Consider the following 15,576-nt stretch of genomic DNA (forward strand, 5'->3'; position numbering starts at 1 on the left):
ACACAAACTGTAACTGTAAACTGAAACTGCTGTCAGGTAATATATATAAAAATATGTCCAAAGTGTTAAATCTGGCATTTTTAATCTAGCCCATATGATATAACCACGTCACCCTCGGTGGACTAGCGGTTAGCACGCTCGCCACTGGACCCAAGGTTAGCGGGTTCAAACCCAGCCAAGGGCAATGGATTTTTAAGGGTGATAAAAATCCGTAGCACAACTTTCTTCGGAGGGGAAGTAAAGCCAGCGGTCCCACGTCGTAGATTCATGGCATATAAAAAAACCTTACAAGCACGAACGAGATGTTTTGTAAGCAAAATTCAGCAGTCATTTCTCACCCAAGTCCCTTGATTCACTGCTTGATGGCTCTGGTAGTCAAATCAGGATTGAGTAGAAATTGTGCAGTCAGTGGGCTGGTCACTCACTACTCACAAATGCACACTTCAAAGACCAAGAAACCTCCAAAAAGGACAAGGCAAAAACCCACAACTGGGTTGTAGAACCAAGAAACATGTGATATAGCCATACTGTGATGATATATAAACATTGTTATCTTACCTTGTTGGGTCTTCTATGTAATGTGATGGTATTTCAAAGAGTTCAGCCTTGATGTCATTCCGAAACGCAAATTCCTGGAATGTGATTTTAGCTGTAACAGTGGGTAGGATCGGAATATCTAGAACAAACCAAATCAAATAGAACTTGGAACTGGTACAGTACCTGCATTAACAATAATCTTGTTATATCAAACACTCTTCTTTCCAAAAAAATGAGGTAAGAAAGCGTATGTGAAAGTGGTGACTGGAAACAAAGTCTTTATATACATATATGGAAGTGTACTATCTTCCTAATGATGGCTGCCCATATATTAAACCAGTCAGACTATAAATTATTAAAATATTTTGATGGGAAAATCTTGACTGTCTTATACTATCTGAATATCATACTAACAAATCACCACCTAGGTGAGAACCTAAGATATCAGGGCAGTAAATATGCAGACGACTCTTCTGGGATGTAGCACCATGTGGACTGGTAGACTGGCTGACATTTCAACCAAATGACCAACAAGTCTGTCAGTCCAAAAGACCCTCAATACAGTGTGCGAGTATTCGATTTGCCATGTGTCTAGCACACACATACTATAAACACAAAAAGTTTGCAAAATAACTGCTTACAGATTATGAATAGCAGGCACAGTGGATGGTTGATTAAACATGTATGAAGGAAATACAGACAGATTTAAAGGAAAGAAATTATCATAACAGACAAATGTAATCCCTATATATGGTACTTTATTTTATTCACTTTAAACATCTATATAGAACTATTTAAACATAACAAAATAAAAGTCACAAATGTATCACAGAGAATCATTTTGGTATCCAATAACTTGTTGCCCAATATGTAAAGTACTTTGACCTTTATTTGGTATTTTTAATGGAAGAAAAAGCATCTAACACCAACCAAACTAACCACATGGCTCACAGTTATCAATGCATGTGAATTAAAACTAAAGAACCATTGCTCACCTATTTTGACTGGAAAGCCTGGAGGTAGCTTCATAAGAACAAATTCTCTCAGCTTACTGAAGTGTTTAAAAGGAGCAATCACTTCTAGTACATTCAGCAGCATATCCACAGACAACGGGAAGTCAGGACTCTGAAAATGTGATGTGTTTTACTGGTCTTACATATTAATTCAATTCCATAAGAAAAACACACATCACCATTACACATTATCTCTAGAACAATTTTTGCTCTTTATTTTGAGAACCAAAGAAAACCCTAAAATAAACTCTGTGACATGCAGAGTTACAAACACAAAAAGCAGGTGGCATACTGACACAAATGACCTATACAGGGTTGAAGAGCATCGGCAACAGAATCCCAATATGTTCCGCAGGAAGTAACACACACAAGTGATGATTGCCAAGAATGAGTAGAATTTATACCTTCTCCCCCCCCCCCCCCCCCCCCCAAAGCCTTCATGGCATATACTGGGGACAGCTTTATTTTTACTAAATGTTTTTTTTATAAAAAGTATATCTTCAACACAAATAATATACTTCTGTACGGATAGTTTTCTCTGTGTGTGCATGTATGTGTGTTTGAGAGAGCAATGAATTTGCATATGACAATCTAAATTTTATATACAAATATAAGAATGGCCAGAAGAACGATATAAACATTTAATGTGGCAAAAACTGTCATGTCATTCACGGTAAATTACAGAAATAAATATGGTAATTCTTTTTACTTACCATAGCAACAGTAGCCTTGAATGCTTTGCTGGTTTCTTTGTATACAAGATTTCGCCCTAATGTTGGATGGTTTCCAGGTTCACTTCCTATATATTCCTCCCATGATACTTTGCTCTCTGGTGGGGGTGACAATGATGGCCTCCGTACAGGCTGCAATGCAAAAATCCAAACAGACTGCCTTAAATGACTGATCTCTCGGTAAAATCATAGCCTGTCAAACTTCATCACATGTGCCACAAATAATGAACAAAATTTCCTGCCTCATTCATTCCTAGCTACCTAACTAGCTAGCTAGTTCCACTGACCACAGTACGTTCAGCTAGTCAAGAAATTACCCTATCCTAAGCCATATTTTTTCCTATGCCCACAGACTTTACTATAGGTTTCATGAAACGCATTTTAATTGGCCCAACTAGTTTCATGGGTGTACTGAAATCAATGAGAATGTATAATATTTCTCTCCTAAATGAACCAAGGTATTCTTAAAGTCTATAAATAGCTGCACTAATGTCCCATTATACTCCCATTTTCTTTTGGGTATCAGACAAATGCAGAATATCTGATCAGCAGTTATGTAAAAATCCATGCTGATGATCCCCAATAATTTTGACAATTAATAAAATTTTCTCGAGCTAACAGCAGCATCATTTGGTTAAACTCATGACTAGCCCTGAAAATGAGGGCAGAGATTGCCCTTGAAATGTCAGCAGAGTTTAACCAAGTGATGTGGCTGCTAGCTAATTAAGGCAACACAATTAAAGGAAGAAAGTGTAATGCCTTTACCTCTCCATTGTTATCAAAACCCTGTGTACTGCCTTTGGTAAAACTTTCCATAATGGCTTTGTTCTTCTGCAGGTCCTCTTCTGAGAGGTGCTCCCGCCTTTTCCGCGACTCGAGAAGCATACCATTGATGACATAAAACTCTGAATGGAATGGCCCAACCATCTCCTGCAAATTTATAATATTCATTTTCAATACTGAAAAGACAGTTTTACAGTAGGGCACCGCTTATACGGCAGGTTAGGGACCAGACTCCCGCCGTAAAGCGAAAATCGCCGAAAAGCGGATCTTTTCCTTTTCTCACTTGCAAATGCATATCAAAGTCTAATAAGATGTTTACACTATCATATAGTAAGTGCACAATAGCGCTAGGCCTAAGAAAACGATATGAAAGTTAAATGAATATCAGTAGTACACACATTGTGGCTGGTTTGATCTTCAATCCACACAACTGAAAGTTTTTCCATGTCGGCAAAAAGGTTATCTCTTTTTCTTATGACTTTAGAGTTCATTGGTGTGGCACGTTTAATTTCATCGAACGCTAAATATACAGTTTGAAATAACTTTGAAAAATTGCCAGAAATACAGATAGACGCGGAGCACACGAAAGTTGTAAACAGATTGAATCAGCGACGAGAAAATGGCGCCGGACGCACTTCTATGACTCAGCTGTTGAGCGCCGTATTAGCGGATCGCCGTAAAGCGGAGCGCCGAAAAGCAGGGCCCTACTGTATATAAGTTATATAAAAGGTGGTTTCTTTTTAACAGAATATACTGAATGTCAATCTTCTGTCCATCAAGAACACAAATGAAAATGTGCATTCCAATGCAGCACACATTTTCCATTTTTTTTAACGCTTCATTGGATCTCATAACGATTTACTATGGACATAAATCTATTCTTGCAAAACACTACGGATATCACACCATACAAGATAAATTATGCGCATTTGTATCTATATTATAAAAATTTGTGATTCCTCGTTGTCTTCAAGAAATTACGTCATCAACAATGTCAACTATAAACAAACTCGGCATTGTTGTGGAACACAACAATGCCGAGTACAACACAATAATGCCGAGTAAACAAATAACGCTTGACTACCAAGCCAGTCGCATTATCACTGCTACAGAAGCAGCATGTCGCATTATTAAAAATTGACTGACAGTTGGCTTAAAACATCAGAAAAGTGAAAGAAGATGTTATCAAGTATTTGAAGTACCAAATCCAACAACTGCAAGAAGGTAAAGTGATACTAATAATACTACTCATATATACTCGATATATTACAATTACGAAAACTGACTTTATGATCGATTTTAAGACGAAGATTTGCAAGAGTGGGACTAGACGTAGAAAGTTGACTGACCAAGAACAATTGGCCTCTGAATAGCGACGTAAAGAACTAAAACATGAGACCTACTTAACAAATAAAAAAAAAGCGAAGAGCGACTTACATTGATAAACGTAGGAAAACGTATTCAACAAGAACAGAAGAACAAAAAAGAAAATGAAGATTTGCAAGGGTGGGGTTGGACGTAGATAGTTGACTAACCAAGAACAATTGGCCTCTGAATAGCGACGTAAAATCTTAAAAATCTGAACTAACTAACAAATGAAGAAAAGCGAAGGAAGTCTTACATTGATAAACGCAGAAAAACTAATTCAACAAGAACAGAAGGGGAAAAAGCAGACAAAGATTTGTAAGGGTGGGGTTGGACGTAGAAAGTTGACTGACCAAAAACAATTGGCCTCTGAATAGCGACGTAAGAACTTAAAAACCTGACCTATCTAACAAATAAAGAAAAGCGAAGGGAAATCCACATTGATAAACGTAGGAAAACGTATTCAACAAGAACAGAAGAACAAAAAAGAAAACGAAGATTTGCAAGGGTGGGATTGGACGTAGATAGTTCACTAACCAAGAACAATTGGCCTCTGAATAGCAATGTAAATAACTAAAACATCAGAACTATTTAACAAATGAAGAAAAGCAATGTAAGACTTACAATGCTAGATGAGACCATATTAACGACACACGTAGAAAAACTTATTCGGTAAGAACAGAAGGGGAAAAAGAAAACAAAGATTTGCAAGGGTGGGGTTGGAAGTAGATAGTTGACTTACCAAAAACAATTGTCCTCTGAATAGCGACGTAGCAACTTAAAAACCTGACCTATCTAACAAATAAAGAAAAGCTAAGGGAAATCCACATTGATAAACGTAGGAAAACGTATTCAACAAGAACAGAAGGGGAAAAAGCAGACGAAGATTTGCAAGGGTGGGGTTGGATGTAGATAGTTGACTAACCAAGAACAATTGGCCTCTGAATAGCAACGTAAAATCTTAAAAATCTGAACTATCTAACAAATGAAGAAAAGCAAAGGAAGACTTACATTGATAAACGTAGAAAAACTAATTCAACAAGAACAGAAGAGGAAAAAGCAGACGAAGATTTGCAAGGGTGGGGTTGGACGTAGATAGCTGACTAACCAAGAACAATTGTCCTCTGAATAGCAACGTAGCAACTTAAAAACCTGACCTATCTAACAAATAAAGAAAAGCGAAGGGAAATCCACATTGATAAAAGTAGGAAAACGTATTCAATAAGAACAGAAGGGGAAAAAAGCAGACGAAGATTTGTAAGGGTGGGGCTGGACGTAGAAATTTGGCTGACCAAGAACAATTGGCCTCTGAATAGCGACGTAAGAACTTAAAAACCTGACCTATCTAACAAATAATGAAAAGCGAAGGGAAATCCACATTGATAAACATAGGAAAACGTATTCAACAAGAACAGAAGGGGAAAAAGCAGACGAAGATTTGTAAGGGTGGGGCTGAACGTAGAAAGTTGACTGACCTATAACAGTTGGCCTCTGAACAGCGACGTAAAGAAGTAAAATATCAGATAGAGACAGCGGGGTTAGTTTAGTGTGTTACTTAAGATTTTGAAACACAACTAACCCTCCCCCAAAGGGGATCCTGAGAGCCTCCAAGAAGCCAAAAGACAATCTGTCCAGAGCTGAGAGGAGAGCTCTCCGAGCCCTGCGGAATAACGCGGACCTCACGGTCCTCCCGGCAGACAAGGGTAGCGCGACGGTTGTCCTTAGCACCGACGACTACAACGGGAAGATCCGAGCCCTTCTGGAAGCCCCGACGTACAGGCTACTGTCTAAGGACCCTACGGAAGCCGTTGAAAGGAAGACCAACCTCCTTCTCAAGAAGTGTTCATTTCCAGAGGAGGTCATCAAAAAGCTACGGCCCCAGGGTTCGAGGCCCCCTAGACTGTATAGGCTACCCAAGATCCATAAGGAAGGAGCTCCCCTCAGGCCCATCGTAAGCACCATCAGCGCTCCAACCTACCGGCTCGCCCAATATCTCGCGGGACTACTCGGTGGATTGGTGGGGCACTCTCCACGTCACGTGAAGAACTCCACCGAATTCATCAATACTATCAAGTCGCTCCACGTGGGTCCTGGGGACATCATGGTTAGTTTCAATGTCGTGTCTCTCTTCACCATGGTACCCGTTGGTGATGCCCTACGTCTCCTGGAACGGCACTTCGATGGCGACGTCTTGAGGCTGTTCCACCTTGTACTAACATCTTCATATTTCAAGTTCGGCAGCCGGTTCTACGAACAGACCGACAGGGTGGCTATGGGTTCCCCACTATCACCTGTCATCGCCAATTTCTACATGGAGAACTTTGAAGAAATGGCCGTAGACGGGGCGACCTTCAAGCCCCTCTGCTGGTTCCGTTACGTAGACGACACGTTTGTTATCTGGCCCCACGGCCCTGACAAGCTCGCTGAGTTCCTCAGCCACCTCAACAGCATTCACGAGAGCATCCAGTTCACCATGGAGACTGAAAAGGACGGCCATCTCCCATTCCTCGACATAGACATCCACCGGAAACCTGATGGCTCATTAGGCCACAAGGTGTACCGAAAACCAACCCATACCGACCTTTACCTCAACTCCAATTCCCATCACCACCCGTCCAACAAACAAGCCGTTCTCTCGACCCTGGTACACAGGGATAAAGCCCTTTGCGACCACGAGAGCCTACAGAGTGAACTGGAGACACTCACCACCACCTTCAGGAAAAACGGATACAGCAACCGTCAGATTCAGAAAGCTCTCAATCCGCCTGCGAGGCTGCCACCGCCTACTGAAAAACCAGCCTCGGTTGCCTTCCTGCCCTACGTCGGGACGACCTTCAACCGCATAAGCAGGTTGCTGGCCAGGCACGACATCAAGTCTGTGGGTCTTCCGCCAAAGAAAATTCCCAGTTTTCTCCGGCCGGTAAAGGACGGCCTAGGACTGAAGACGCCTGGCGTATACAGAGTTCCCTGCGAGTGCGGAAAAGTCTACATCGGCCAGACAGGCCGTTCCTTTGAGGCCAGGATCAAGGAGCACGAACGCCACATCCGGCTCGGGCAGCCCGAGAAATCTGCGGTTGCTGAACACCGCTTCAACTTGGAACACAATATACAGCTAGAGGACACTTCCATCCTCTCCTCAAAAACCGGCTACATGGATCGGTTAATCAGGGAAGCCATCGAGATCAACAGGGAAGATGGACTTCACCTGAGCCGGTCCTGGAAGCCTCTTATTCACACACTCCGAGAGCGAGCAAGAGTGCGCCGCCAGAACCAACCAGACCACTAACTCGGCCCTTTTCAGGGCCCTTATCCATACAACCTAACTCACCTTTCTCTCTCATATATTTCTCTCCCTCTCCCACTCTCGCCCACGTGCTACCATTGGTCCACTCCCATACCTGCTCCCATTGGCTCGGGGCAGGCTACACCTTTCACTTCCCTGCCTATAAATCCAGCTCCTCACACCCCATTGGCATATTCATCGCCCTGATGACGGAGGCAGTATGACCTCTGAAACGTTGGTTAACATCGACCAGACTACACAGCGCAATAACCCAGAAGACGGATATCTTCATACTCACCGCTGTGAGAACCTCAAGTCTTACAACTGTATTAACATCCAGCATCAAATTATCTAACGCACCTTGTTACATTTCTGTTTAGCTTCATGCTATGATATGTATCACATCATACCTAGTGAAATATTCCCAAGTTTGTACAGATTACAAACTTACAAAATCAGAAACATCCACCCTCCCCAACACCTGCAAGCACAAGCCCATTGCACGTGCATGTAGGCACATATACCCACACTCAACCCTGAAAGACAGGGGTGACACAGTCCTCCAAAATATTCAAACAACCTACAAGACCATGCAACAGCATCAAAACCAAGACAACTACAACTGACACTATTTTAACAACATAATTTCATATTTAGGAGTAAGACACAATGAACTCGCAGCTTCTTTTCAAAAATAAGTTTTCACTTTAATTATAATCAGTGAGTTTTGCCATACCTTCCTGTCTTCCCTGAATATCCACCCTGTCTGTGCCCTTGTGAATGTTATGGACTTTGTTGACATTTGTGCCGCCATAATATCACTGCTCATTAAGATATCCACTTCATCCTCAATTTCCATCTCTGTCTCCTGAAGAACACAAATGTTACCATATCTGATACGCACATCTGTCATTCACTCTTTTCTAAGCTACTGCAATGAAACTGTGCACTAAACCAAGGACTTCAGTTTACACAATGCTGTCAGCAGTCATGTTGAGACTGGCTCAAAAAAGAATTTATGCTCTTGTGGAAATGATAATAATTGGTTTTGTGTGTCTTGTACCTTAAATCTGGAATTCTAGGCAAATAAAGAATTGTACAGTACTTATTTGGTAATTTAGATATTTTGCACACATTTTTAATTGCCTGCTGCTTTACAAATCAGAAAGGACATGGGTTATTTCTTCTACACCAACATTAATGCATGTATAGATGACATGACTACCAATTTTAAAAGTTGTACCCTATTTTAGAATGTCTGTGTGCCAAATAAAGGAGAAGAGATAGTCATAGGAAACATTGGAGGTGTTCTGAAATTACACTAAGATAATTAGTGATGCATTACCTCATATCGTACACGCTGATATAGTTCAGCCTTATTGTCCAAAACTGTTAAGGAAAGGTTGGGTTTCCGATCTCCATTGAACAAGAACGAGATATCTCCACGTTCCCACCTCATATCATTGAAATCTACCAGTGTAGTGTCAAGACGAATAGATGACCCACGTTTGTGAATTCTGCAAATATCCGATGGAAGAATCCTTGATACTAGTGGTACTGCAACAATACATCAAAATTCTACATTTACAAAGTTACTATTTCTATAAGATTAGTTTAACTTTTCATATTGTCTAGAACCAGTAAGGCAATATTTATCTAACACAATTACATTGTTTTAAAATGTACTGACATATCTACAAACATACTATAACAGACTTTTTCAATAAATTATAAAAATATATTACCCTTGCTGAACACTACAATCTTATATATTCTACACGAGTTATTAAATAAAGATTAACACTCAGGGGGACACATCATTTCCTTTCCTATGCTGTTAATGCAAGAAGTAAGAAGTACCTCTATCAAAACAGAAACCTGTATAAATAGAAAAATGTCTGGCTCCATTGAGATTTCCTTATAAGCATGTTTCACTCTATACCATTTTAGATGATAATCTGTGTATTCTGATCTTTTAAGAAGGGTTTGTAAAATGATAAAGTTTAGAAACCCATGATGAAGAGATTAACTACACAAAATATTTATATATACAAGTATTTGTTCTTGTAATCAAGGAACATTCAGACTGAAGTAATGCTCACCCCAGCTTTGGAAGTCCCATTTGAGTTCCATATAAAAGTCACCCATTTGATTGAGAGCTGAAACAAGGTTTGGTCTCCTTTCTTCCATTTGTTCCCTAGCCTGCTGTTTCAGTTTGCGTACAAGTGATGAAACTGTGAAGTTAACAAATATAATATTACACCATGTTTTATATATATATAGTAATATATTACATAAAATCATATATTACATTATACAAACAATTATATTATTTTTTATTTTCAACACAGTACAGTTTCTTTGATATATAAACTACAAAAATAGAAATAATAAAACATTTGCTATAAATCCTTCTAGGCAAACCACTCCAACACACTTACTTGTCTGTCTGTCACCATAACTAATGGCTTCTGCCAGAGGACTCCAACCTGCAAGATTCTTGACTTTAACAGGTGCTCCATGTGCAAGTAACAAGTGGACACATTCTGAAAGAATAAACACATTCACTTTACTTATTTATTTGTTTATAATATATCTATTTATTCATTTGCAGTTTATTTACTGATGCTAACAATATCTTGGATTATAATTAATTAGTGTTCTGTCTGACGACAGGTCCATATGAACAGGATCCTTCCATCCTTTTCTCGGACTGGGACCTGTTCATATACGTTCTTGGCAGATGATCCAGAAGTGGTTTGCCATTGCCTTCTTCTGTGTGTGAATTGGATGCCACGGAGAAACCGGGGAAGCCCCCGGAGGAAAACTCCGTGTTTCCTAGACCACGGCCTTGCCCAACACAAGTTATAAATTCGGGCACCGCCGGGAATCGAACCCGAGATCCCAGGATTACAAGGCCAGCGCTCTAACCGCTAGACCACCGTGGCCATTATCTTGGATTATATAGCATCAAAATATTAACTTTAAAGAGACCCTAAATACACCAATTTGTATATAATACCTTAATTCAGTTGTTTTAAACATATAAAAATCTGACAAATTAGAAATATTATAAGAGTATAATTAACATCACAAATCCCAAGTCCAAGTTGGTTCTTTCAAGAATAATTAAACCAATGGCTGAAACAAACAAAATTCTACTGGTCAGGCTTAATACCCTGTAACTGGGCAGTCAGCAAATGCCTGCTATACTTGATAAGTATGGAAATGACACTTGATGGTACAACATGCTATGAATCAAAGTTTGAATAGCATTCATTATCTCCCTGTGAAAATTCTTATAAACTCAATAAAATTAAACATAAATACACAATCATGTTATTCCAAGGAAAAAATGTATATTGATTCAGTAATGTTATTGAGTTCCATGTTAGTGTTAATTTATTTCCATTACTATAACCTCTCAGGTGGGCCAGAGTAGTTCAGTCATTACAGTGCCTAACTATGGACTTGACAAATGGGGTGCAATCCCCAGCAGGAGCAAAGAATTTTTCTTCCAGCCTGTGTCCAAACCAGCCCTGAGGCCTACCCAGCCTCCTATCCAATCAGTACTAAGGGCAATTTTTCTTTTGGTAAGGTGTGGTTAGGGCATAACACTGACCACTCACCCCCACCTAGTGCTGAGGTCAATAATGAATAGCAGCTATACCTTCTCTTCCTCCCAAGTGCCCCATGGCAAGTAGCATTGCAGGCTCACTTTGTATTAATACTTTAGATACGCATTAAGTACAATTCCTCTAAGGCACTCCCATGTGTAACTCTTTACATTTTTAAATTCTTAAAGAATTACAATTAATTAAAAGAGATTACTGCCACTTGATATTGCAGCAACAAACAGAAATCAACTGTAAAGCAAGTAACCTTCAGATGGGATAAAAGACTACTCCAACTGTATTCCTACAAACAAACAAAAATTAGTAAAAATGAATATGAACAAACTTTGGTGAGAAAAAATGAAAGCAAGTTACACACAGATGTTTGCTAATTATATTAATGGCAGCAGACTACTCTCACATTTCCTCACCAATGGTCTTCCCAGTACTCAACATTACAAAATTAAAACAAATTTTAATTAATTGCCAAGATTGTCCATGTGAGCCTAAATACTTTATGGAGGAGCCTTATTTTGGACTGCATTCTATTGTACTCTTCATAAACTATAAAAAAATTTAAACTGAGTAACCTTTTTGAAAGACCCCATACCACACCACACAATACAAATGGAAACTGAACAGAAATGATCAAGCCAAATATTACAAAATTAATGTAAGATTTGAGGTTTTCACAAAATTACCTTTCCTGCCCAGCATGACTGCCAAATGTAATGCTGTGTTACCTGAAAATAAATACAGTAAGTAGCCAACACAAAAAATGCAAATTTCTGGAGTGTGATAATGATTTAACAACTTCATACTGATAACAGCATTCATCTGTACAAATATAAAGATATAATAGGTTGCAGGGCAAGTTCTTTGGTTTCAATTATTTACAAACAGCAGTTCTAGCTTGTGGCATTATTAGGAAAATTAATTTTAAATTTGTTAATTCTTCAGATAAGACAAACATGATCTTAAGCAACAAAGGGTATAGATTGTACATAAGTAGCAGTGATATTAAGTTGTGCAAATTAACAAAACCACATAGCTGTGATTTTGTGGCAAATTGGCAGAACATTATGGAGTATCCACATCAAGGTTCAGTTTTCTGGTGACAAGACTTTCTGTTATCCAGATAGCTGTCTACTGGGTTGTAGAGCCTCCATCATCAGGGCTCATCACTCTGATAATGGTCAAGTCAGTCCCTTTCCATCAAAACATGGCATGTCTTCAGGACATGAATGGAAAAGACAAACACCTAAGATGGTAGCTGAATATTAAATAAGCAGTCACAGAGATATGAACAGCATAAAATTAAAACGGCATTCACAATGAAATTATAAGGCACTTAAATTTGGGGAATGAACAGGCGCATAATGAGATGGCTTTACTTTTCTTTCGGAAGGGTGGGGGTGCTTGCTACATAGCAGTTTAGAACTTCTTGTCTCCTACCTCAAATCATGATTATACAAAACCACCTCTTCACTTCTTGTTTGTATGGGTGTGAAACTTTATTTATCTGATTAACACCTTAAAACCCAGTGGTAACTACACGTACTACCTGCTTCAATAAGTTATAAATCTGCATTTTGCTCCACAGAGTGTATTTGTGAGTTTCCTATCATTTTCAGACTAAAGAGAAATTCTTTCCTTACACAGCATTTTCCAAGTAATAGAGACATGTTGCATTTCTTTGTGGTAAAGACTGAATCTTTAAATATTATTTAGATCAGATGCTTCAAAGAGTTAAGGGAAGAACACAGATTCAAGGTGCTGAGAATACTTGGACCCAGAAGGGAAGAAATGAAGGCTACATAAAACTATATAATGTAAATAGAACTTCATAGCTCTTCATTGAATGTTATTACAATCACATGATAGAGGATGAATAGGATGGGCATTCAGTACATGTGGAAGATGAGAAATGCATACAAAATTTTGGTTCAAAAGCCAGAAGTGAAGAGACCATGAACAAGATTTAGGGATAGATGAAAGGAAAATCTTTGAATGGATCTTAGAGCAACAAATGTGATACCTTAGAACAGAGCTAGGCTTCAAGCATACTTCAACACTAATTCCTATTTAGCAACACTACTACTAAATATGAGCCAGAACAGCTGTCAGTATAGTGACTAGCTACGGGCTGGACGACTGGGGTTCGATCCCCGACGGGGGCAGAGGATTTTTCCTCTAGCCTCTGCGTCCAGACCGACTCTGGGGCCCACCCAGCCTCCTCTACAATGGGTACCGGGGTCCTTTCCCGGGGGGTGATGCTGACCACTCACCCCCATCTAGTGCCAAGGTCAAGGAAGAGAGGAGCTATACCTCCACTCACCCCAAACGCCTACATGGCATATAGCGAGACAAACTTTACTTTTACTTCACTACTACTAAATACCATGAAATACAGAGTTATTACTGACATATCATTAAAACACAATACAAATCAAGTTTATAACTAACTCCATGGGGCAGAGTCCTTTTTGAAACAGTAACAGCACACACAGCTAGTCAAGAAAAAAAAATCCAGAACTTTAAAGATTTTAAGAAACCTAAGGTTCATTACCATGTTCAAAAGAGCCCATCAGCAGTCCCCAACCTCAGCTAGATGAATCCAATCCAAACCCTCCATACCCATTTCCCTGAGGCCCATTTTAATATTATCTTCCCATCTATGCCTAGGTTTTCCTCCTCAGGCTTTCCACCAAATTTTGTATTCATTTCGCGTTAACCAGCATTTCGTTCTACATGCCCGGCCAATATCATCCTCCTTGATCTGAACGTCCTAATATCTGGTGAATTGTATAATTTACGCAAATCAAGTTCCTACAGTAACAAATAAAATCGACGAATCATTTGAGTTATATTACACCAATTTCTATTAACAAGCAGAAATGCTGTAAGAAACATACCATGTTTATCTTTCTTTGTAACGTCGTGTAACCGCAGTAAACCCGACAATCTTCTTACATCACCACTAAAAACACATTCATGTAGCGGGCAATAGTGAACGTCTTCCGCCATCTTTTCATGTTTAATATGTCAGTCAAAATAATACAGAATTTGAATAAGTTGGTCTCCCATATACCATTTGTTTGTAGAGAAAATAGTACAGCGTCTAAATATATAATTTGATAATTACCTAAAAATTAATTACGTGTTAGTTAAACATATCACTTAACATAGTTGTTATCACTGAAATAGAAACTAGTCATAACCCACACACCATCAACATAACCTATACCATAGATACATACCAACATTCCAGTAAGACCGCATCATTTACAGCTTTACCACTAGGAAGCACACGAAGCGATAGACTGCTCATGTTTTGGATGAAGAACCAAACTTCCATATTTTGGTTTTAGTCATTTCCGTCGACTGTTTCAAATAAAACTAAATAATAATACAAAGTGGTATGCTGATGTTCTATGGTCTACTAAGTAAAATGGGCCTGAATTGTAATAACATTAAGCCCTCCTTATTGTCATAGCGTGAAAATAAATCACCTTAGCCGTTTTGTATTAGCCCTGATTTTCGAGGTACTCAGCCTCCACACATATAAACTTGTCCCATCCCTACAACACGGAATTCTTAGGATGGGTTTGCTGCCAAAGCGGACGTAAAAAAACAATATAAATCCGCATTAAGTTTAAATTGCACTCATGTTCATTAAAATTTTATATATCAATGTAGAAATGTTCAAATCCCTGAATTCTTTGCAGCAGAACATTCTGAAAGAAAGAAAGAAGTAAAATAAAAATACTGGAAGAAAGAAAGTAAGAATATGGCTGTCTTCTGGACTGCTACACCATGTAGTCTGGTAAAGTTTACTCTGAAACGTTGGCAAACTTCTACCAGACTACATGGTACAACAACCCAGATGACAGCCTTCTTCAGCCTCACTGCTATGTAAACCTCAAATCCTACACAGAAACAAAGTAAATCAATTATTTTAAATTGCATTCTCTGATGAGGGTACTGGCTGTCCTGTTTGCTACTTCATGTTCTTATAAAGTAATTATAATTTTTTTTAAAAAAAATATTATATTTCCCATTGAATAGTTACTTCTGCTGAGAATTTAGTAATATTAGTAGGAAAACAGAATTACTCCACAGATTCTTTGTTAAAATAATGTTTTAGGCTTGTATAATATGAAGATATATGTATAAGGTATATGTGAAGAAAAAGATTTGTGTATTACTGGAGTTAAGTCTGAAAGATAGACACAGCAGCAAAGCTATAA

General features: G+C 38.9%; 1 protein-coding gene and 1 long non-coding RNA gene across 7 annotated transcripts in view; one reads left to right on the forward strand and one right to left on the reverse strand.

Moving 5' to 3' along the window:
* The window catches only part of LOC110831358 (ankyrin repeat domain-containing protein 13C), a 40,476-nt gene extending 25,417 nt beyond the window's left edge, over positions 1 to 15,059 (reverse strand). For 2 of the 6 annotated variants that reach the window (XM_022067260.2, XM_022067259.2), the window contains exons 1-10: positions 14,242 to 14,429; positions 12,028 to 12,069; positions 10,154 to 10,258; positions 9,815 to 9,946; positions 9,058 to 9,269; positions 8,449 to 8,580; positions 3,047 to 3,211; positions 2,264 to 2,413; positions 1,533 to 1,662; positions 559 to 676 (exon numbers count right to left, since the gene is read on the reverse strand). In XM_022067260.2, coding sequence (XP_021922952.1) covers positions 559 to 676; positions 1,533 to 1,662; positions 2,264 to 2,413; positions 3,047 to 3,211; positions 8,449 to 8,580; positions 9,058 to 9,269; positions 9,815 to 9,946; positions 10,154 to 10,258; positions 12,028 to 12,069; positions 14,242 to 14,353 — 1,298 coding nt within the window. In that variant the 5' untranslated portion in view covers positions 14,354 to 14,429. Of the gene's footprint in view, positions 1 to 558; positions 677 to 1,532; positions 1,663 to 2,263; positions 2,414 to 3,046; positions 3,212 to 8,448; positions 8,581 to 9,057; positions 9,270 to 9,814; positions 9,947 to 10,153; positions 10,259 to 12,027; positions 12,070 to 14,241; positions 14,432 to 14,471; positions 14,563 to 14,586 lie in introns of those variants that run through there. The other 4 variants (XM_022067257.2, XM_087356086.1, XM_087356087.1 and 1 more) reach the window with 4 other exon arrangements.
* LOC147872633 (uncharacterized) overlaps positions 1 to 15,576 on the forward strand; it is a 421,094-nt gene that overhangs the window by 296,249 nt on the left and 109,269 nt on the right. The gene's annotated exons all lie outside the window — the stretch shown is intronic.

Source organism: Zootermopsis nevadensis, unplaced genomic scaffold, assembly GCF_977971745.1.
Source record: "Zootermopsis nevadensis isolate Lab colony 2312 unplaced genomic scaffold, Znev_1.0 Znev_ptg000025l, whole genome shotgun sequence".
Classification (NCBI taxonomy): domain Eukaryota; kingdom Metazoa; phylum Arthropoda; class Insecta; order Blattodea; family Termopsidae; genus Zootermopsis; species Zootermopsis nevadensis.